This window comes from Durio zibethinus, chromosome 6 (assembly GCF_047325235.1).
Source record: "Durio zibethinus cultivar Kanyao isolate XHJ-2024 chromosome 6, ASM4732523v1, whole genome shotgun sequence".
Taxonomy (NCBI): Eukaryota; Viridiplantae; Streptophyta; class Magnoliopsida; order Malvales; family Malvaceae; genus Durio; species Durio zibethinus.
Window position 1 is genome coordinate 29,359,747 of NC_143167.1, and position 22,907 is coordinate 29,382,653.

Below are 22,907 nucleotides of genomic sequence, written 5' to 3' on the forward strand. Positions count from 1 at the left end.
AACAATCAAGCGAAAGCTTTTAATATCTATGAAAATGGGCCATGGGGTCAGAAATACGTTTTAGTTGAAAATTTTCTCTTTAGGTTATAAAATAAATTTATGTTTCATGTTAAAAATGATCATTGGAGTTCTACTAGGCGATATTAGCCCAACCATATGGGCTATTATTCTTGTGGAGAGGCCATTTACACTGGCCCAATGACAACCATTAGCCATACATTACTCTTAAACCTTTTACTAACCTTTTGGGCTATATTTTTCTGGGCCAAAGTGTTTTTTAAAAGCCGGACTAAACAACAAAGGCCCGAATTCATGCATTTTCAAACTGAGCTGAGGCGAAACCATGCTATGCAAATTGTTCTGATTCTACACCGGAGTGTTCGCTCTGTCCACTTTTTTTTTGGTTCCTTTTTTTTTATGTATTCATCGTTACATGTAGGGACGGCAATCAACCTCGTCTCCGACAGGCTTCAGCCGACTTGACCTTATGGGATCAGATTTTTTTTTTTTTTAATTTTAGTTTTTGGGTTAGATCGGATCGGATATAATTAGAAAATAATCGGGGTCGAATCGGGTTCGGATATGCCTAAAATTCGACCCGACATTATATAAAAAATTATTTTTTAATTAATTAATTAATTATATTTATATAATAATATTTTTAAATATTTATATTTAAAAATAATATTTTATTAATTTCGAATCGGACGAGTCGAGTACGGTTTACATAGTATCGAGTCGGGTTCAGATATTAAAAAAATCGGATAAAATCGGATTCGGGTATGCTAAAGCATAAAGTCGGATCGGATATAATTAAAAAATAATCGGGGTCGAATCGGGTTCGGATATGCCTAAAACCCGACCCGATATTATATAAAAAATTATTTTTTAATTAATTAATTAATTATATTTATATAATGATATTTTTAAATATTTATATTTAAAAAATAATATTTTATTAATTTCGAATCGGACGAGTCGGGTACAATTTACATAGTATCGAATCGGGTTCGAATATTAAAAAAATTGGATAAGATCGAATTCGGGTATGCTAAAGCATAAAATCAGATCGGGTTCAAGGCGAGCAAAACCCGATCCGATACCATCCCTAGTTACATGTGTAAGATATATAAATAAAAATGGAAATTACTTATTTTAGATCTAAATTAAAGATTAAATTGATTTAAGTAACAAGATATGATGGCTAGGAAAATTGGAAAATGGTTTGAATGTGCTGGAAGAAGAGAAATATTTAACTTACTGGATTCCTCAAAACCACATCCATGTCTTGTGAACTAAGTTTATAATTTTTTTAAAATTTATAAATAAATAAATTATTCAATATCTAAATCAAAATAAAAAATATCATATTTAACAATTTAAAAAATAATGACCGTAAATTATATTTTTAAAATAATCTTAATAAAAAATTATCGATTAAATTTGAATAAAAATTATTTCCGTTAAAAAGAATAATCTTATCAATTGAGTTAATAGTTTATTATTATAATTTTATCATATGTTAGTTGTTACGAAATAGGCCCGAAGGAAAGTTCCTACATTCCTCAATTAAAAACACAAAAAATGAACCTTCAAGACTATACTTATGTAGTTGTGTAGCACAAGAACAAAGCTTTCAAAATTCTACCATATGTTTCCCAAAAATCATAGGGCATATTTATGGCTATTTCTTTATTTCTTTTTTTGATAAAAAATAATTTTTTATAAAATAATAAAGTTATAAATTTTTTTTTACAAGAAAAATATTGATGCTGTCCAAAACCCATTTAGAAAAAAATTATACTTGTCATTGTAATAACATTGATTATGATAATAAAAAAAACTAAGTGCTTACAATGTAAAATTTAATTCCCAAAAAAACTTAGTGGTACATAAATTGGATTATTTGCAACATGAACAATTACACAAAAAATTGGTGGCAATCAAACCATTCACTCAATATATTATATATAAATATATGAAATTTAATGATTAAAAATATATAAAATTAAAAAAATTTTAAACCGTATGCTGATCCCGACCTTTGTATACGGTAAGAATTAAAGGAGGGATCGTTGTTGTAAGACCCCGTTTGGATTTCGAAGTTAAGGGGGAAATGGACAAGAAAACAAGCTCAAAACGTCAAAATAAGTACTATTGTTTTATTTTCTTTATTATTTTATTTCTTCTTTCAAAAGTCTTACCTTGATCAGATTTTTTGCTCCTATTTTTTTCTCTTCCACCAAACACTGGATGGTCAAGTGGCAAAAACCAAATAGATACTGTAAGTCCTTTTTTTGGGTTAATTTTTATTCTCTCTTGTAGTGAAAAAGAAAATAAAAAATAATGTATAAACATAAATTTACAGTTTTTTCAATCTTGGAGCAGATTTTTTTTAAAACTCTTTATTCTGTAATATAAATAAAAAATTTTGGTTTTTGATAAGTTGTTAATTCCTGGCTGCTTTTAAGTTAAAAATACCGGTACATGTAAGCTGTTGCTTGTTGTTTGGATGTTGAGAAAACTGGAAAAAGAAAAGAGAAATACTTTTTTTTTTGAAGTAATAAAAGAGAAATACTTGAATCAAAATATGGAATAAATTTTGAACTTTAGCACAATATTGAGTTAAACTTTTTTATTTTCTTTGAGTCCTGAGAAATTGGAAACATGTTTGGTTGCTGGGAAAAATGAAGAAAGAGAACGCCAAAAAAAAAAAAGAATATTTTTACATTAATTTGGTTTTTCTCAACAAGAGTTTAAGATTCTTTGGTATTTGTGGCGGTTTTTTCCTAGCTAAGGATGAAACGATTGTTTTATAGTTTTAGTTGCTGAGAAATTCGAGGAAAGGAAGACAAATATGTATAATTTGTCTTTTTTTAATTATTATTTTTTTGCTATGAACAAAAATTCTTGTTTGGAAGCTGTAATTTTTTTACTTATAAAAGTAGATATGCATCAGAAATTGGAGGTTTAACAGAGGACAGTTTTTTGTTGGTTTGCTAAAGATTGAGAGAAAAGAAGAACAATTGATCAAAGGCTTTCACTTATGCTGCTTCTCTTGCTTCTCAACTTAAAAAAGCAAGAAAAGAACTTTTCCAAATGGAGCAGCCACTTGAGAACCTCCATGACAAAAATGATCATGTTCTTGATATTCCAAATGATGTTCAACATGGGAATAATGTTCTATCAAGGAATTCTCAAGGACCTGTGATTCAGCCTACCCCCTCTGGTGGATCTAGTCATGGGAGTTTTATATCATCTTTTAGCTTTTGGATTTACATTAGACTAGTTTTTAATATAACTCAGATTGCTGCATCAATGGCTGTTCTAGTAGTTTCGAGGAATGAGAAGCATCAAGCTCCATTGTCCATTTGGATTGTGGGTTATGCAGTGGGGTGTGCTGCTAGTATTCCCATCCTATTCCATCATTGTTTTCTTCCATATCCCGTGTAAGTGTTTACCTTCTTGTTGGACAAATTTTGATGCTAAATCCTCTGTAATGTGCATAATTACTTATTTATAGTTTAAGATGGTTTCTCAGTGTTCTGTTCTTCTTGGTTTGGAATAATTTGCTTGAATTACATTTACTTTGCCTTGGTTGGGGGCGAATGGCTATTCCATTCTCCCCATATTCCATGCTGAATTGATATAATAACTATCTTAGAAGAATGGAAATTGGGAGGTTTGAAATTTTTGCCATGGCCTCTAACAGAAGTTATCAAGCCTGACAAAATTGTTTAACTTTGTCCTTGCTACCAAAGACTCATGTAACTTCATACTGGAAGCTTCTTTGACTAGCAACAGTTGGCTTCATGTTGCATGATCTCCTTTACATGTCTTAGTTTCTGAACTTTTTTACTTCAACTTGAATTTTGGTTCTTGTTCTTGCAACTAGTCATGTTTTCCTATAGAAAGTGATGTACTGATATTCATGTGTGTTAGAATGTCTGGTATCAGAAAATTTTGCATTTGGCTTGTCTAGCAATGGAAGAAATAATTCATCGATTCATCCTACATTCATATGAAATGTTTTCATCGTTTATGTTTTACATTTTATATTTTCAATGAGAGGAGTGCTCTTTTCTGCAGTGTGATATCTTATTTGGATAATTTCCACAGTTGCTGTTAGTGTTACTGAAAAACCAATAAACATTCAAAAATCCATTTATTGATGTGGTTATGTTTAAGAAAGATTTGAACCTGTAGTTCAGGAGTAAATTTAACCTTCAGACAGTATGTGTATATCAGTCCATTTACTAGTTCTTTTCTGTTTGGTCCTAACATTGACTTTTTGCTTTTCCGAGTGTTTTATACAGACCTTTCATCAATCTTATGTTCGACAGCTGAAGCATTTTGCATGATATCTTGGCAGGCTTAGCAGATTTTTGGAGCGCTTTAAATGGATGGTAAAAGTGTACTTTTTTATCTGGTTTGTAATTGGCAATGTTTGGCTATTCGGGGGGTACCCTTCTCCAGGGGCTCCAAATTTGCGCAGGTATCAACACTAGCCTGTATAAGTATTATGCTATTATTTTTGGGCTTTTCTGTGTCTGGAAATAAACCAGTTTCTTTGGCTTCATTGTAGGTTATGTGTAATGTTTCTTGTCTTTAGCTATCTTGAGTTTACTATGCCCTTCATCCTGTGTGCTGTTTTAGCATGCTGCTGTGGAGACCTAGGTCTAATTAGAGGAGCCACTTCAGAATGCATCAATTCTCTGCCAACATACACTTTCAAGTTACAGAAAGATGGTAGTGGCAGCATAAGGACAATCAATTCAGAAGTTAAAGGAGGGGTTGAAGCAGCAGGAGATGAAAAGGAATGTGCTATTTCAGGGGATGATGCAGTAATTTCACTCATAAGACTAGTGCTTTATTTAATGTTTATGCAGGAAGTATTAGTAGTATTGTTATATTATTTTGCTTTCGGTCGAAACAATCTTCAGCTTATGTTATATGGACGTTATGCAGGTTTGTTGCATTTGTTTGGCAAGTTATGCGGATAATGATGTGCTGAAGGAGCTCCCTTGCTCTCATTTCTTCCATTCCAGCTGTGTAGATAAATGGCTAAAGATTAAAGCAGTCTGTCCGCTTTGCAAATGCACAATTTTGTCGAAGAAATGAGGGATTGCTTTTTGCTATTGGCATTTGTCTGATAATCACACCACCCTTCCACATACTTTCCTCTCCTCGTTCCATTCTGCAACTTGCTCATATTAGCAATTCTAGAAGACCAACAAAATGAGAAACAGCAAAGATTGTACATTCGGACTACGATAATATACATCATACTTAAATACAATCCTGTCGATTTGTTCATTTTTAATGGACTTGAATTTTAAAATTCCACCTGGCTGCTCCTTTCTTTTCTGAAGGTTAATCCAATGATGCTCTCATCATAAGCTCCATTTTTGTTTTTTTGGTTTGTTTTTATGGTAATTAAAGTACCTTTTGATAATTTTCAGAAGTAAATTTTGGTAGAAGTAATATCACATACGCAGGTTTTTTCCATCAACATATGGTTAAAGACAAACGTACTTAATATTGTTTTTTCATCTTCTGAGTTTTTGGTTGTAGTAAGTGTTGGAAACAAAAGATAAAAGTCCCAGGGTTGATTGTGCTGCACTGTTGCAGATAAAGACCACCTTTAAATGGAATGAGGATGATATTGGGAATGGCAAAGCTCAATAAATCTTGAATTGAATTACATCTTTCATTGGAACATGGGATACCATTTCTCAAGGCATTCCATAAATGAAGTGTTACCCTTCTATAACAACCAATTTCAGCTTATTTTTTGCCTGCTGATAAAAGATAAGAAAAATATATGCAGAGTCAGCTTATGCTGGTAATGAAATTTTTTACTTTATAAATGAGGTTAGGTAGTTGTCATATGTTTTATTTTTTTTATTAGACTCTAATAGTATGTCTCATTCTACTAATTCTGATATCAAATTTAAAAATTTTGTTATCAATGAATGTAATAATTTCTCATAATTATTTTCTATATTATAAGTACTATTAAAATGATTGCAGCAGGAAGACTAGTATTACCAAAATCCCCTAACTCCATATATACCTATGAAATGCAAGCTCAAAAACAAAAGAAGAAACCATACCAAAAAAAAAAAAAAAAGAGAGGGAGAGGGAATTACTATCCAATTTGCCTAAAAACAGAAAACTCCCACAAATTAAGAGCAGAAATTAGTGTTTTTAGGCAAAGATGGGGTTAAACAAATTAAAGATGGTGGTGGTATGCATAATAGTGGCTTCATTGGCCATGGCATCAATGGCAACAGTGGAGGATGATGAGAAGGAGTGTGCCGACCAGCTTGCCAATCTTGCATCTTGCATTCCCTTTGCGAGTGGAACTGCAAAGAAGCCAACACCACAGTTAGGGACGGCAATCAAGCCCGTCCCCGACGGGTTTCGGCCCGACCCGACACTATAAAGTCGGATTTTTTTTTAATTTTGGGTTTCGGGTCGGTGTTGGGTCAGGTAAAATTAGGTAATAATCGGGGTCGGATCGGGTTCGGGTATGTCTAAAATTTGATCCTACCTGACCCGACATTATTCAAAAATTATTTTTTAATTAATTAATTATATATATTTATATAATGATTTTTTAAATATTTATATTTAAAAAATAATATTTTTATTAATTTCGAGTCTGATACAATTTACATAGTGTCGGATCGAATTCGAGTATTAAAAAAATCGGGTCGAATCGGGTTCGGAGCGAACAAAACCCGCCTCGAACCCGACCCGATGCCATCCCTAACCACAGTGTTGCCAAGATACTCAGAAAGTGACGGCCAGCAAGCCGAAGTGCTTGTGCGCTCTGATCAAAGAGAGCACTGACCCTTCTTTGGGCCTTCCCGTCAATACTTCAAATGCCATCTGCTTGCAAAATTGATGCCAAAGTGTCCGATTGCCCTAGTATGTCCTTTAATAAAGAACAAGGGAAAAAAAAAATGAGAACCTTGTTTAACTGAATTTTGAAATTCTATCGTTTGTTGGTTTTATTTTAATTTGAATCTTTATGATTACTTCATATATAACCACATTTGATTGTTGTTTTTGATGATGCTTGTAGCTATTCTGAATCTGCCACCAGATTCGCCAGATGCAAAGATCTTCAAAGAAACTGATCGGGGTGGCACTTCAACAAGAAGTTCCCCACCAACATTATCTGGATCCCCATCCACTTCTTCTTCTTCATCAGGTGGGACCAGTTCAAAGTCGGTATCAAAGGCAACCCCTAGCAGCAACAATGGAGCCAAAATGAAGGTATTTCTGGGAGGAAATTGCCTTGTGCTGATGGCTTCAATTGCATGGATTTTCATACGAGGGATACATGGCTATTACTACAGCAATGTCTTATTTGTGCTACAACAAGTTAGAGGGGTTATGTAGAGAAGTTAAAAAGAGTGTTTTGGTTCTGGCTACTATGTTTTCTTTCTAATTTCATAATAATAATAATAATAATAATAATAATAATAATAATAATAATAATATCAGAATATGTAATACTTTCACCTTTTCGTAACTTTCTAAAAAAAATTGTTTCACGTTCTATTTTTTTATTAGCACTTGTGTTTTAGGCAAAGCTTATATGCTTAGTAAATCAGCCATCTAATAAAAAACAGGTGGAATTCAATACTTTCATTGGGCCATTTTGAGCTTACCTTTTGCCTTCGACATCCTGGCATGTAATGAAATTGATTCAATTGTTCCCTGGTCGCTTGCAAATTACAATCAATCCTGAGAAGAGAAAAATTTCCGCAGACACAAGGGAATAAAGAAAAAGCCGTACTTCTATTTTGTAACCCAACACAAGAACTTGGGCAAACATAGATCAGTTAGTCTGTTGGAAGGCAAAAAATGCCAAGGAAGCTGAAGTGGTACTTCATTACATGGGTTTTCTTTTATTTATTCATAATTCGCATAACGGTATCATTTCCCATCGTCCCCAAAAAATAAAGAAATTTGCTTTGGGTTAGTTGGTGAAGCAAAACAATTAGTGACATTGAAAGAGCTAAACCTACATACCACAAACTGGGAACCAGCATTAATAACCCTGCTACTAAAAATTGCTGTAATGAACACAGAGAAAGTCACCTCAACTATTTATATTACTGCAGAACAGATCCATTTTCAATTTACAATCAACTGGATTTTTCTTTACACGGGAAAATGAATAATACTTCACCCTCTTAAATATATATATATATATTAACTAGGAAAATTGCCACCACCACCTTGGCCGTCAAATCTTGCAGAGAGAATGGGTAAAAGGAGGGGGATGGAAAAGATTAAGAAAACTGTACACTGAGCTGTACAAATGTGTCATGTATAAAATCTTAACTCAGTACTCGCTCATGGCGTGAATACTTCTTTAATCCTTGAACTATGAAAGCTGATAATGACTACCATTTGAAGCAGGTATTCTTGCCTGTGCAGTTTGTGGCGGAGCTGTGAGGGCGTAAGTGAGTCTAGATGAGGAATTCTCGATTAGACCAGCAACTCCAGCAGCAGCGGATTGGGCATTTGAAGGAAGGAAAAGATCGTGTTTCTGATCTTTATAAGCACTCCAAACCTTAAAAATCGCACAATAACGGCTTAGAGAGGAGATGCATAGTATGAATGCATTATCGCAAAAAAGGAATAAATGAAAATTCAGGTTGAAGAAACAATACACATTGAAACCGTCAATAAAATGTCATTTTTATAGGTTCATAAAACTTGTATCTGTAGAAAGCATGTTTGAGGACTTACATCAGATGAATTCAATATGTCACGCACTTTAATACAATGAGCCCCTTCTGTTGCAAATGCATGCAAAACCTGGATCAACAAATTGAAGACATAGTTTCAGATAACTCAAGGATTTGGCTTCAAAAGAAAAAAGAAATTATTATGCAGTTATAATTTAATAACTCATGGAAATTTTACCAAGAATTATTCACTTTAAATAAAAAATAACAAAAGAAACATATAACTGGATAAATAACAATAGCAATGACAGTATACTAGAGTCAGTGATAGGTGAAAGTTAGCTTAGAATGACTGCAATCTAACCTCAATTGCAAGAACCCTGCCAATAGATGCTTCTGACTCATTCCATTTCATCTGAGAGCAGAGTCCGCCCCTTCCACCAGCTCTCCAATCAAGAAGTCCCAGAAGTACTTCAACCAGACCAACCCTGCATTTTTTAAGATTTTGTTGCTACATCAGAAACTACAGAACAGAGTTTGAATGAAAACACAATATGAATCTCTTACACCTGAGCAAATCTATTAGCATCGGGAACTTAACATTAATATATGAACCAAATATAGAACTTCTCAAGAAAGTTTCTTTAGTAAAATGTCGGAATTCTTAGAAAATATTTCTTCTACTAAGAGAAGATTATGCATCTTTCTGTATATACTTTTAGCTTTTATTCACATTACTTACTTAAGTCCTTGGGCAACAAGTGCATCCCTAGCTCGGTTTCCAGCACCCACAACACGTTTCAGTGTTTCTAGAGCTAAAATGCTTCCACCTTGCCATCCTATAGCTTTCATTAGAAGTGGAACAACCTACAATAACATTTTCTTGGGTAAATAAGAGGACACAAAATACAAGGGCAGAGCATTAAATGGACCAAAAGTATAAATGGAAGCTAAACAACAAACCTCCTTACCCATAAAAAATTTTCAAAGAAGATTAAAGAACAAGGAAACACCATGGTACGATGGTAACCGACAAAAATGAAGAATGCATGAAACTGAAAGGAATTGAGTGGCAACAAAAACAGAAAGAACATAACACATAAGTCAGCTTTTAGAACACATACCTGAGGTGTTCCAACACTAGTTGCTGCCATGGCTTCAGCACATATTGTACTGGCAGCAAGTTGATGCAGAACCCGCAAACAACTAAGGCGCACACGTTCTTGTGGAGTTTGCACTGGTTGCTCATCAGATTCATATGTTCTGTCTGCCATATTGTTTCTATCTTTCATCTCCCCCGATGACATTGTTTCTCGCCTTCCCTCATAAGCCACAGCAGCAACAAGTTTGGGCACATACCCAAGATAACCAACATGGTCTGCAAGTGCAGGGTGCACTCGCAATAATGAAACCAAAGCAGCAGACAGAAGCAAAGGAAGCTCAGGGTCAACAGATTGTGACTCATAATGTGTGGCAGCAATAGAAGACAAGTACTGATCCAGAAGCCCTTCCAGGAATCTCTTGGGATTTCTAAGAGGAAATTTGGGATCTTTAAGGAATAGCCTGACATAGATCCCACCAACCTGCATTGACTATGAACTTATTAGTTCCCCAGCAAATAGCAAATAGAAAATTTAGATAAAGAATATATCAAGTAATACCTGTGGCTCATCTTTCATTTCCTGCTGTGAAGGAGCTTGCTCAGGTACATCCCAGTCAATGACACGGCCCTTCATTTGTTCACGGTACAGATCTGATACCATAGTAGCAATTTGGGCAGACAAAGAAGCTGCCATGGCTGGTGTCCATACAAGTTCTGGTGTTTCTGTATTCTGTTCAAGGGCAGACACAACAGCTTCACCAGGCCCATCTCTTATGACTGATACTAGGCCATCTGGAAGAAACCTTGCTAATGTTATAGCAACTCTAGGTCCATGCATTGGCTGCGCAACAAGCTTACCCAATAAAGAGGCTGCTGCTGCTCTTTGCTGCAAGGGAATTTCTTCTGCACATAGCGATTTCTAACATCAATAAAATCATCTTCTAAACAGAAAAGAATTGAAAAACCAGAAAGACATTATTACCTTGTAAAGGCAAGAGAAGTTCAAGAATGTACACAACACCTCCATGCTTGGCAGCTGCCCAAGCAAGTTCAGGTGTGCTTGCCAAAGCATAGAGAACATGAATTGCCCCTTCTCGGCAAGCTGGGGCAGCGTGGAGCATTTGCAACAAAAGAAGAAGGCTAGATCCATCTGCAACCATGGCCTCCAAGCAGGGAGCATATGTAGTCAAGAGAGATAGAACATTCAGGCAAAGTTGAGGAATGCTGCTTTCTGAAGCAACAGGCACAGAAAAGCATTCAAAAAGTGGTAATAGCTTCTCTTTAGTGGAAAATATCGATGCCAAATTTGGATATGTTGTCAGCAAGTTCTGGAAAAAGGGAAAAAGTGTCAGACATATTAAATGCTTTATGACCTAGTACACACAAGCAAATAAATTACCTGAAGTGAGGTAAGTCCAAATTGAAGGTTCTTAATCATCACATTTTCTTCCTTATCTTTCATTTTTTTATCAGATACAGCCAGAGAATCATCAGGAACTTGCTGTTCATCTACTGATATACCGGTTGTGTCACCCTGATGCTCATCAGACTTAAGGGATGAGTTGGTGATATTAAGTCTTTCCTGAACATCAGAATCCACAGAGCAATGATTGTGTACTAGAGAAGCTATAAAATCAATTAAAGCCACACAGAATGCTTCTGGTTCACTGATCTCAAAATCCGGTTGATCATTATAAACCCTCAAATAAACATTGCCAACAAAAAGTTCCTTTGACAGTGCTTCATAGGCAAAGATATGAGAATCTTTCAGGTCATATGAACCGTCTGGACCCTGGCTAGCACGTTGTTGATCCACAAATTTCAGCAGTTCCGCTCGAGTTGAAGAGTTCCAGATGATCTATGAGAAGAATAAATAAGACTCGAAACAATAGCAAGGTAACTAAAATGAGACAACATAAAAAGCACATCGTTTACCTCTGGTGACTCCAAGGTTGTGTTCAACTTGGACAGTAGGTCTTTTGGCACTTGATCTCTCAACATACTGGCAAGTTTAGGAGTTAGCAAAGCTCTGAGCGCATTGACAACGGAAGCATTATAAGGTATTGTGCTCTCATCACTGCACAAACCACTAAGCCTAGATAGAGCTTGGGATGCTCGCACAGCATGCATATTTTTTGCAATTTGAACACTAGCACCAACACCATGTGACTCTGAAGTATCAGATTCCTCTGCAGTTGAGTCGTACTGAAGCAACAATGGCAAAAGGTACCTAAAGAAACCATATTAACAAAATAAAACTAGTTAACCAAGTAATTAAAGCAACAATGGTAAATAAAACTACTTAATACATATGACTTCCAAACAAATTATCAAGATATCAAATATAAAATTAGGTAAAAAACAAGCAGAAACATAAAGAATAGAAGCTTCAGCAGCAAGAAAGCAAAACTGATAATGGTACAAGCAATTATCTGAAACTAAGTCTCTTGTGTTTCCACAATGTTGTTTTCATGCATATCCAGTAGAAAATGCAAAAATATGAGGATCAGTTTTTACATGAAGCAGAAAAACGAAAGCAAAAGAAAAGCATAGAGAAATTAATGACACCAAGAAGACTTAAATAAACAACCCATATATGAAATGCTCATCCATGAAAAACATATGGCCTATAATATTTTATATTGAAGAGGATGTTCCCTAAGTTTTGAGAGTACTGGACTTCAAGCAAAAGGAAGACAAAAGTCCCAAAAGGTGGCCATGTATAATGGAAAGCCTAATGTGGTTTGACAGCAGATCAGATAAAATACTGTGAATACGGTAACTGTGTAAGAAACTAAGAAGAGATCAAATATTGCCTAGACTAAAATATGGCCACATATAAGTTGACTAACAGTGATGCAAACATGCATTCAACTCATGGTACAAACATGGATCAATATTGAAAGATGTGCCAATTTACCATAGCACTCCAGCCTTTATCAAGGCATCTTGCAAATCAGAGGACACAGAAATATGAGCAATAGTCTGGAGGGCAGCATCAACAGCTGCAGGCACAAGCTCAAGTTCAGTGCAGTGCACTATGTCCTCAACAAGTCCAGAAAGCTCAAGCATCTCAACCCTGGCAGTCTCAAACTGACTCAGAACAGAAAATGTTTGCATCACATTGGTAACGATGATAGCGGCTGGTTCATTTGCAGGAGTAGTTGGTTGAACTACACACATGCAACGAGAGAGAAGTGTTGCGAGAAGAAGTATCCCACCATCTCTAACAAGTTCTTCACCATTCAATGAGGAAGATGCACACCTAACATTAAAGAAAAAAAGTACAAATAGGTGAAATCTCCAAGACAAATTTAATGAGTAAAGCTAACGTTAGAAAAGTATATATTGGTAAGAGGGGGACTTACGTAAGCCAAACAAGCTCTGACGCTGCAACAAGAAGAGGTGCTCTCTCTGAGGAAAGAAAATTGTTGTCTTCCTTGTCAACAGTCACAGCATTAAGCAACATGGGATATCCAGCATATTTAAATGGTTCCAATACATCTCCATATCGTCTGTACAAGATGCATTGTCCTTTCAATAAAAGCAACAGCCTCCAAGGCTGAGGACCTTGCAAACCTTGCATTGTAGCCTATTTAAAGAGAAATATAAGGTAAATTATTTTGGAAATTAAAAGAGTATGATTAATTGAGGATAATTTATTCAAAACCTATACTTTCATTAATTTTATCTCAAGCAAGTTAGTATGCGCTAAGCCCAGGAGCAAACATCTACCTGAAGTCGTTCATAAGCCTTTTGTACAGCAAGAAATTTCTCCCTCCCTTCAGGATTTTTGTCAGGATGGTATTTCATAGCAAGTTTCCTATATTGTCGCTTAAGCTTTTCTTCATCAATGTTCTCAATTTGCTTGGATATGCTAGATATCTCTCCAGTCACCTCATGAGAATACTTCTGATCAGCATCCTTACTGGATACATCATCCAAGGTAATCTCTAAGATTTTGCAAGCTTCTTCCTCAGAAAGATCCATTGGTTTCCGTGTCAACTCTTCTCGCCACATTACTAACAAGGACTGTAGAAACTCTACATGCTCAACAATTGGCCAATTTGGAAAACGGATCTCATCACAAAGATTTTGAAGATAATAACGGTGACACCACATTTCATCTCTGAGCTCTGAATAAGTGACTGGTGGCATAGGAGCATACTCATATAAAGAATGGCAGTGCTGTGACAGTTTCTGGGGGAAATCACCAAGATGCTGCAAAACCTTTGGAAAGGGAAAAAAAATGTATCAAATGCAGGTTTACCAAGTAGTATCAGTAAGTAGAATTATTTTTATGCTTTATAATTGGCGTAAAAAAACATTATCTTCTAGCTATATTCGCTAAGTAGTTTCCAATCATCTATTTGTTTTTTCAGAACACTATTAGGGTTGTGCATTCAGAAAACAATAAGTTGCAAAGGAGAGAAGGGGCAGCAACTCCTTGTAAAAATAGCAAAGGAGAAAAATGGGATATCTGCCTATCTCTCACACACACATAAAACAAGCTAAAGAAAGAATTTAGGAAAAAGAGAAAAAAAAATCATCATCATGTCATCTCATCTGGTTATTTACATGCATCATTTTCTAAGTTTATATTATACGAATTAGTTTAGCTACTTCATAAACCCAATTGAAAATTTGTCAATAAACTATAAACTTGGGAATGTAATTTCTTTAATATAATAAACCATTGATGAGAGAATTCATCAAATACGGCATCAAGCTACTTTATATTACATCACTATTTATAAGACTATACTTAAATTTCAAATGCCCCCTAAAAAATCCTAGTTCTGCCCCAGCCAATATCATTTCTGCATGTGAAAGTGCAGCGTAACATCTTAACATAATAAACTATAGCAAATTAAAAATATGATTCACCTGACGAATCAGATTTTCTGCTCTCATTTTATGAGTCCATATGATCTCTGGAGTATCAGAGTCAGAAACCATTGCTGCAGCAAATGCAATAGGGCCACTACGCTCTAACACATACAGCAAAGATTCAGGGAGAAGCCCACCCAATACGCTACGTTTAGCAAGGGGTAATGAAGAGGAAACTGCAGCTTCTTCGCCACCATGAAAAGCTTGATGTACATGAGTTACCGAGAAGAGTTGTGCAATTGAAAAAAGGTTGGATCCAGGGTATGCCAGGGCAAAATAAAATGCACCTGTGCTGTAGAGACGCATCATGGCCTTTGGATTTCTGGTAACAATAGCCTTCAGCAATGCAGCAGCAGCCTCTACAATACTTGGCTCCCCAGAAAGCATAGCCTTTTAAGGAAAAAGAAATAGATGCAACTGCATGAGTAAAACACTTCAGAGATAGATTATACTATTTATCAACAGAAGCATATCTTATAAATCTTTCCAGAAAAACTTAAAATGTCATTATGCAACTGCCTATTTGCAATATCTGCATGGCATAACAAAATTATCAATTAAAAAGGCACCTGTGCAATATGTGGAAGGCAACGTGGACTTGACAAAATCCATTTCACCCTAGGAGTTGGGGTAACTATCTCACCGGCATCATCTAAGTCTGAATGTGCAGAAACCATGCTATGTAACACAGACAATGCAGCCTCTCCTACCTGCAGACAGGATTGTCAATTAGAAGATATCAAGAAAAAGGTAAAGGGTAAGAAAGGATAAAGAGATGTCTGTTATTATAAGTAATAGCCAAAGCAACACCTGTCATCAGCCACTGTGTGTTTAATTACATTATCCGTATCACAAATATGTTTGATCATGCCTCTTCAATGTTCCCAAACATTAAATTGGGCTCAAAGAAACATCATTTAAGAAACTAAAATGCAAGCAAAAGATCAGTAATGCCCATTTAACAGTGCCTTAACTGAGTCTAGTACAAAATTTCAGATGCTAAGTTCCATATAATAGAGAGGAAGAAATCCAAACATGATTCCAAATACCAAATTGCACACAGTATATCCAAAAAAAAAAGGGACTAAAAAGCTCAATAGATGATCACAATCACATGAAATTCAAAAATTGACTAATAAGAAAAAGTTTAACTATTTAATAGACCAAAGTTATCACTGTTTAAGTAAACACTGCAACACACTTTCCTGAAGCAAAAGCACTTGTGCAAGCAATATATTGCAGATCAACATGAGACTGACAATACCTGAGTTGGTGTAAGGACAGGAACCCGAACAGATAGTGCCCAACGAAGCTCACGAATATCTCGTAATCTCTTCCAGTCCAGCATCCCTGAAGCCCAGCACCTTGTTGTCCAATCAATAGCTTTCTTTGACCACAACCTTCTGATAACATCCTTCTCTAAAGGTCCAACCTGTGCACCATCTTTGTCAGTATACATCCATTCCTTAAGTGGCTCCATAAAAGCAGTAGCAGCTATCAAATTTGATTGTAAAGGGATAGCGGTCCTCTCTGAAGCTTCATGAACCACTGTCAGTAAATCAACGGCTAGTACGCACCCTCCCACCAATACACAAGATTCCACATTTGCTAAAATCTTCATCAAAACCTGCACATATGTAAATACAGAGATCAAGCCTACTCCATCGCAAATCTTACACACAAACTCTTACAGTTTGAAATATGTAATGCACCTAAAATATGTTGGTAAAGGTACCTTCAAAAGAAGAAGTAGACGGTGTCTCAAAGCTCTATCACCTGTCCTGTCCAAGAGAACTGTAATATGTGCAGTCCCTTCGAAAGGGCCTATTGTATTGCAATGTTGTTCATACACAATTGCCATTGCCCTTGCACAAAGCTCCCTAACTGAAGAGCCTCCACCTCCTCCAAAGCCATCTAATCTTCCCATATCACACCAATCATCAGATGAACCCAGTTCATCCGGAACAGCACCATCTACTGTAAGACCTATGTCAGCATCACATAAAAACCGGTGATAGAGTGCTCTGAAGAAAGCAACAGGATCACGAAGCGGAAAATCCTGTGCCCTGCCACTGCTACCACTCTCAAGCAACAAGCGGAGATAATATTGACCAACACAAACCTCCTTGGACAAACTAGGATAACTAACAGAGAACTCAGTATAGTTCCAAGAGATCCTTGGAACACTATCTTGGCTGCTCATATTCTCTACTGTAGCACCTCCAGGAACAATATCTTCGGTGCGCTCTTTTTCAACATCCAACTTATGAACCTCAGCTTGCAAAGCTTCCCTCAACTCTTGCCTAGTACGTTCATTCCAGATCAAATCCGCACGGTTATGGTCAAGGCTAAAAGCACGCCAGAACTCGGACCAATTACAAAGTAGGCGACCAGAACCAACAGGTGTGTTCTCTACAACAACCTGAGCAGGTGCTGGAAGACCAGTGTTATGTGACCCAACTACATTGCCATCAGAATCAACTGAATTTGAAGCCTTTGTTTCTGATGCTCCATGCACATTTGCTGATGGGGCATCAGTGGAAGCTGCCATAGCAGAATGGCCATTTTGTGAAATTCCTGTAGAATATACATCACTGGCCAGACTTTCCACAGTGTGAGTAGCAGAAGATTGGTTTGAAACTTGACTGGAATTAGGGTCTACAGTAGATTTGTGATAGTTATCTGCCACTCTATGAAAACCAGTATTCATATGCCTTGCTGCATCACCTGCCTCAAAACTATTAACAGAAGGGAAGGGTTGCTCTTGTGATGCAATCCCCTGCCCTGTACGACCTCTCCTCTGCTGAAGTAAACGCCTCTGTCTTTTACTGGTCAATGATCCTCCTTGAATAGAATCTTCAAGCACTCCATCAGAACGTGTGTGCAAATAAGCAACGAGTCCTGGAGGCAAAACTCTAGACAATAGGTCTAGAGCTGGTTGGTACGAATCTGCCCACAAAGCAACAAGCTGCCGACTAACCTCGCACCGCTCACCAGCAGGAAGGAAAAATGCATGTAATAAATGCCTCAATAAAGCACCATCACGTAAAGCAGCATCCCGCATTGACTCAGCAGCAATTGCATCTTCTTCTGCAATAGTACGCATTATCACAGCAACTGTTTCTCTAACACTCTCTGCAGGATGGCCAAACAAAGCAAATAAACGACGCTTCAAACCAGCTACTTGGCGCAACAGCTCAACAAAAACTGTGTATTGGGTAGTTTCGCCATGTGGATCACATATCATAGCCTCCAGAACTTCAACAACAGCCATGGACAATAAAGGCGATACAGACATGGGTTTCAATCTGTTGACAAGGATAATGACATAACCATGCTGAGAGAACAATACAGACTTAGTATGCATAATTGTGGCATGTTGCTCTCCTTTAGAATCTGTTAGCAGATTTGTATCCCCAGGACCACCTCCAATGAGAGCTGCAACAAGCCCTGCCGCTTCAGCAGCTACACCCTCAGATCCATTTCTAAGTAAGCCCATTATTCTTCCAACAGCAGCAGGAAAAGACATAACATGAGAAGCAGCACTTTTAGAAGCTAACAATCTTCGTAAACATGCGATAAAGCCCATCACTGTTGCAGCTGCTTTAGGTGAAGGAGGCGGCAAGGGAGGGGACTCTGGAGGAAGATTCGGTGTTGCTGGAAGCATTGTTATCAAGGCCATCAGAGTCACCTCAGGTACTTCAATATTAGGGGGCACTCCACTATATGGAATGCATGCATTAAACTCCCTTATTCTACGCCATAGCTTAGCTCTTGAACCAGGAATAGAACCACCTTCAGCAACAGCATCTTTGGCAGAAGCAGCTAAGTGCTTCAAATGCATAGATCCACTTTCTACATCAGCAAGAGGGCGTTGCTGCCCAAATTGCAAAGTAACTCTCCCACAAGGAGGATCAATGCGATGACCAGGCATTGTCAGCCTTGGCAAAACAGGTACTGGGGACTGACCCTGGACAAGCAGACGATCAACCAAACCACATTAACTATTTAATTTATCCAGCACTAATAGAACTTATAGGTATAGACAAAATAGCAAGTATGATGATGTAAAAAAATGAAACCCTGTTTGTATACTAGAAAGAACACATATACCTACTTCTATTTGCAACACATCACAAATTGCAGCGAGTAAGCTATCTCGTGAGGTGCTAGCATAGACCTGTAAGCCATGCAATACACGTTAGTCGCATACTGCACACATATTAAAATTTCAAAATAAAGAATTTATTCTCACATGGATAGGGCATCCATCATTGAATTCAATTGCAAACATCTGGGGCTCCTCTGCAAATCGAACAAGTGAGATCACTGCTGATAAAGGACGAACAATAACAGCCTGCACGCATCTAAGGAAGATTCTCAGCATTTGATAAATTCTACTTCAGAAAATTCCTTTAAAAAGATTAAGCATGTAACATTAGCCATCTGGATTGTGCAACATCTAAAACTTGCCTCTATGCGTTGAACTAACACTTCTTTTATTGGTTATGAAATGTTAGTAAACTGTCACTGCACTCTACCTCATTCAAAGATGTATCCTCTAATGCCTTTTCGAACCATAAATAGACCAGTGCATTTCACAATTTTGAATTTAAAAAAGCAGAAACTAACCAGCAACATTTTTCCCAATGAACTTCAATGATAGTTAAAATGATTAAGGGGCAGTCACCATAGTCTGCCTTTGGCTTTAACAATTTAGCAAAGATGGTCATATCTAGCATTCAGCCAGCCCCACTTCAAGGGAAATTCCTTATTATAACACCAATTAAAACAATGGTTTAAGTCAATTAAGTGTAACCCAATGGACTCCTAAGGCAAGTCATGCAACCGGTATACAGCATCTACTCAACCAGTGAAATATACCAATTCTATGTTTTTATCATCAGATGAAGGTCGTTAGCTTACTTCATAGTTATCTGGCCGCCTTTCAACAAGGGAGGCTTTTGTGAGGATGAGTTGACGACAGACAGCATCCCCATGCTCTCCAAGTCCTCCTTTCGGGCCAACACTGAAAGTCAATCCAGGAACATTTAAAGTTCCATGAGCAGCAGAACGCAATCTTGTCACAGACCAACCTCCACAAGGGGTTTCTTCTGCTCCAACTGCCTCTTTGGCTGCATTTTACATTTTTTTTTTTTTTTGCATATTAATGAAAGAAACACCAAAAGATTTACATCCAATAAAGAGAAGAGGTAAAAAAGAGGATGAAGAGGAAGTTAATGACTGAAAACAGAAGGAAGTTCTTTTTAGTAAGTTACCTCTTTGCTTTATATACTCTGTTGCAGTGAGAGATTGTGAATTGTCTACAGAAAGTGACACTCCAACCATTGATTTCGCAGTTTTAGTCTGCAAAAATATATTTAATAATTAATTATTGATGTAAAATATAAAGTACAAGAATAATATGACCTAGAGGAATAGAAGGGCATACTATCCAAGATGAAGCAACTTCATTGGATTGGAAGAATTTCAAGATAAATGGAAACACAAAGTGCTATGGTTGAAGACATGAATTTTAGAAAATAGATTTGGATTTGGTTTCTTACATAAATAGTGAGGGACAGAGATAAGCATTATTTAAAAACTAGTTAAAACTCAATACACCTATGTATTTGCAAGGGTATAAGTAGATGAATTTCAAATTTCCTAAATTATTAAGCCATTTGAAATCCAATATTTAAAAGAGATCTAGCAAATTCATGACTTTGAAAATAATATAGAAAGTCATGTTTTCATGAGTTCTATCACCTACATTAGTACTAATTCAAGATTCAAATCCCTTCTGTCTTTCCAGTTTCACCGAGGTGAAAAAATTGATGAATGTAAATTAAAGACAATATCAATACCAGATTCGAAATGATAGCAGAATTTGTGGTCCCTGAAGCAGCTTGAAATGCTTTAGATTTCCTTCCATATAAAGGGCAAAGAACAAAACCACCATGATCAACGTTTTTCTTCCCATAAGCATCTGCAAGTAGAACAATGGCTGGGGAGGACATGTCTCTAAAATCTAAGCACCAGCGAGGATCTCCAGATTTTAAGTCAATAAGTTCAACCCCAACATATGTGACCTTCAATTTCTGAACAGGTAATCGGTTGTTAAAAGCTTGAACAGGAAAATTCAATAAATAAATTCAAAGTAACCAGTAGTAAATAGAGACAATAGACAGTTATATAACTACCTAAGCAGTCTACTATTTAGAAATACAATCGATCTAGAACCAGTTAATTTCAAACAAATTCTCGAAAACAATCTGATCTCAATTACCAAAATCTCTAATCTCAAGTCTCAGAATTCAAATCTTGAATCTTAATATCTCCAATTATCAAAATCTCAACACTCAAAATGTCAATAACTCAAGTCTCAAAAATTCCTAATACCCTAAACGAACAAGAAACTAAAATAGCATAAGCACTTCTAGGCTAAACCTTAAACCCTTATACAACCACTAGAAACTAAATATAACCCAAAAAGTGCACTAAATACCACAAATTATAATAAAAACTTATGCGGCACAATGAATTAATTTAAATAAAATCCTAACAAATTCTAATTATTTAAAGTTTAATCAGCTTCTTTTTATCTTTGCATCATTCTGCCGAAATAAAAGTTAATAGAACTGCAATTACATTTGAACAAGGGCCCACTTCAGTCAGATTAGTAACTAATTTCATTAGTATTCAAAATTTAGCAATTTACAAAGTCAATCAACAAATGCAAGAGCAAAACTAAATCCAGCAAAAACTTACAAAGGGGGCCCACTCGGCATGGCGTCTCCGTAGATGCAACACCGGGAACTCCGCCACTGGTCCCAACCGATTCCACCTAATCCTATGCAATTCTGTTAAAATACTCGCCCGATATCGTGACGAAAATCTTATCGCCTTAAATTTCCCTTTTCCATCGGTCCTCACGTTCATATTAAACTCAGTAGAATTCTCATCCCTGCCGACAATCGGCGTGGCGGCTTCAAAATCGGTCGAGACATCGTAGGAATTCGTTACTGACAAAGTCGTGGGATCGAGCGTGATGATAGCGACATTAGAAATACAAAGGATTCGTTTGTAACGGCCGCGCCATGAGTGCTTGATGACGATATAACGGGCAAGGTACTCGGGCTCTTCCAGGGGAGGAGGTGTGGTGGTTGACGGATGGTGTTGGTCCATGGAGGAAGTGGGTCGGGGATCGGATCGGACCGGAGGTAAGGGACGGGTTGTTACGGAGTCGAGGTAGTGGAGAGTGTGGAGAGGAGGAGCATTGTTAGGACGGAGGAAGTACCAGAGCCCCACACGTGGCGCCGGGGGGGTACGGTGGGACTGTGACTGATTAGCCCCCAGCTTCTAACCTATCTACGAAATCTGCCACTTTGGCCAGTTTCTTTTTTCTCTTTTCCGATCAATTTGCAAAAACCTAAAAGAATAACCCTAAATTCGCATGGGAAAAACGAGATCGGACTCTCAGCGTGTCCGATTTGACCTTGAAAATTGTTCTTGATTAAAAATGTTAATGACAAATCAATTAAGGATTAATAGAAAGGAAAATCAAAAGAGAGGAAAAGAAAAAAGAGAATGGATTGAAACAGAGAGAAGAGAGAGATTCGACAGCTTGGAGAAAAGAGGGGGTGCTGTTAAAACAATTCTATCGCTGTTGGTGATAACGATACTCGTCGGTGACTCACTGCTTTATTATTATTATTATTGTTATTATTTCGTAATAACAGTACCAATAAAGTAAAAACCGTGTCAGCATTTCCCTTTTGGCTTCTGCCGACTCTGAAGATAGAAGGGGCAGCAACAAACTTTCAATTGGTCATACCGATATCTTTAATTTTTTGGTGTAAAATATTAATAATTTATACTTATATTTTATTTTATATAAAAATTAGGTATAATAATTTTATATTAATATAAAAATATAAAATATATATTTTTTAATTTTTTAAATTTATATATAATTTTTATTAAAATTTTAAATTATTTTATTTTTATATAATTTGTATATCTTTTTCCTGTTATATCATCTATCATATTTTAAATTCTCATTTTAAGCTGTAAGCCAAATATTAGTTTTGCTTAATTAATCAGTAATTCTTTGTTTACTTGACAAACATCTCCAGAGCTGAGTATTTGCCGTTCTTTTAACTCAATCTGACTCATGTCAAGAAGGTTAATTTCACGGT

At 36.4% G+C, this 22,907-nt stretch overlaps 2 protein-coding genes and 1 pseudogene across 6 annotated transcripts; 2 read left to right on the forward strand and 1 right to left on the reverse strand.

Annotated features, from left to right (window-relative positions):
• The first annotated feature begins 2,133 nt into the window (after positions 1 to 2,133).
• On the forward strand, positions 2,134 to 5,323 carry LOC111286468 (E3 ubiquitin-protein ligase At4g11680-like). Of its 3 annotated transcripts, none has more exons than XM_022876453.2 (5): positions 2,134 to 2,284; positions 3,006 to 3,449; positions 4,373 to 4,495; positions 4,586 to 4,844; positions 4,969 to 5,323. In XM_022876453.2, the coding sequence occupies exons 2-5, from the start codon at positions 3,100 to 3,102 to the stop codon at positions 5,119 to 5,121; spliced, it is 885 nt and encodes a 294-aa protein (XP_022732188.1). In that variant the 5' UTR covers positions 2,134 to 2,284; positions 3,006 to 3,099; the 3' UTR covers positions 5,122 to 5,323. The 3 variants fall into 3 exon arrangements, with proteins under 3 accessions (XP_022732188.1, XP_022732189.1, XP_022732187.1); XM_022876454.2 differs by having other exon boundaries at positions 2,190 to 2,284; positions 2,960 to 3,449; XM_022876452.2 differs by lacking the exon at positions 2,134 to 2,284 and having other exon boundaries at positions 2,313 to 3,449.
• A 768-nt stretch (positions 5,324 to 6,091) lies between these two features.
• On the forward strand, positions 6,092 to 7,530 carry LOC111286546 (non-specific lipid transfer protein GPI-anchored 14-like; annotated as a pseudogene). The gene is made up of 3 exons (XR_016343012.1): positions 6,092 to 6,412; positions 6,785 to 6,936; positions 7,094 to 7,530. The product of XR_016343012.1 is annotated as a non-specific lipid transfer protein GPI-anchored 14-like (transcript).
• Positions 7,531 to 8,099: 569 nt separating this feature from the next.
• On the reverse strand, positions 8,100 to 22,396 carry LOC111284948 (dnaJ homolog subfamily C GRV2-like). Of its 2 annotated transcripts, none has more exons than XM_022874093.2 (22): positions 21,478 to 22,396; positions 20,574 to 20,807; positions 19,986 to 20,073; positions 19,633 to 19,841; positions 18,962 to 19,063; positions 18,824 to 18,886; positions 16,442 to 18,676; positions 15,971 to 16,333; positions 15,276 to 15,416; positions 14,704 to 15,096; positions 13,552 to 14,046; positions 13,185 to 13,408; positions 12,737 to 13,081; positions 11,752 to 12,046; positions 11,216 to 11,674; positions 10,799 to 11,144; positions 10,376 to 10,719; positions 9,839 to 10,297; positions 9,457 to 9,581; positions 9,079 to 9,202; positions 8,776 to 8,844; positions 8,100 to 8,596 (listed from the first exon to the last, which is right to left on the reverse strand). In XM_022874093.2, the coding sequence occupies exons 1-22, from the start codon at positions 21,892 to 21,894 to the stop codon at positions 8,408 to 8,410; spliced, it is 7,719 nt and encodes a 2,572-aa protein (XP_022729828.2). In that variant the 5' UTR covers positions 21,895 to 22,396; the 3' UTR covers positions 8,100 to 8,407. The 2 variants fall into 2 exon arrangements, with proteins under 2 accessions (XP_022729828.2, XP_022729829.2); XM_022874094.2 differs by having other exon boundaries at positions 18,962 to 19,073; positions 21,478 to 22,330.
• Positions 22,397 to 22,907: the final 511 nt, after the last annotated feature.

Bases quoted from the DNA above. Each gene is read 5' to 3' on its own strand.
- LOC111286468 (XM_022876453.2), top strand. From the start codon at position 3,100: ATGGAGCAGCCACTTGAGAACCTCCATGACAAAAATGATCATGTTCTT. The intron at 4,496-4,585 runs GTATCAACACTA...GCTTCATTGTAG, and splicing joins GGGGCTCCAAATTTGCGCAG to GTTATGTGTAATGTTTCTTG. The intron at 4,845-4,968 runs GTAATTTCACTC...GACGTTATGCAG, and splicing joins CTATTTCAGGGGATGATGCA to GTTTGTTGCATTTGTTTGGC.
- LOC111284948 (XM_022874093.2), bottom strand. From the start codon at position 21,894: ATGGACCAACACCATCCGTCAACCACCACACCTCCTCCCCTGGAAGAG. The intron at 19,842-19,985 runs GTAACTTACTAA...TGTAAAATGCAG, and splicing joins AGAGTATATAAAGCAAAGAG to CCAAAGAGGCAGTTGGAGCA. The intron at 11,675-11,751 runs GTAAACGATGTG...TTCTTCTCATAG, and splicing joins CAACCTTGGAGTCACCAGAG to ATCATCTGGAACTCTTCAAC.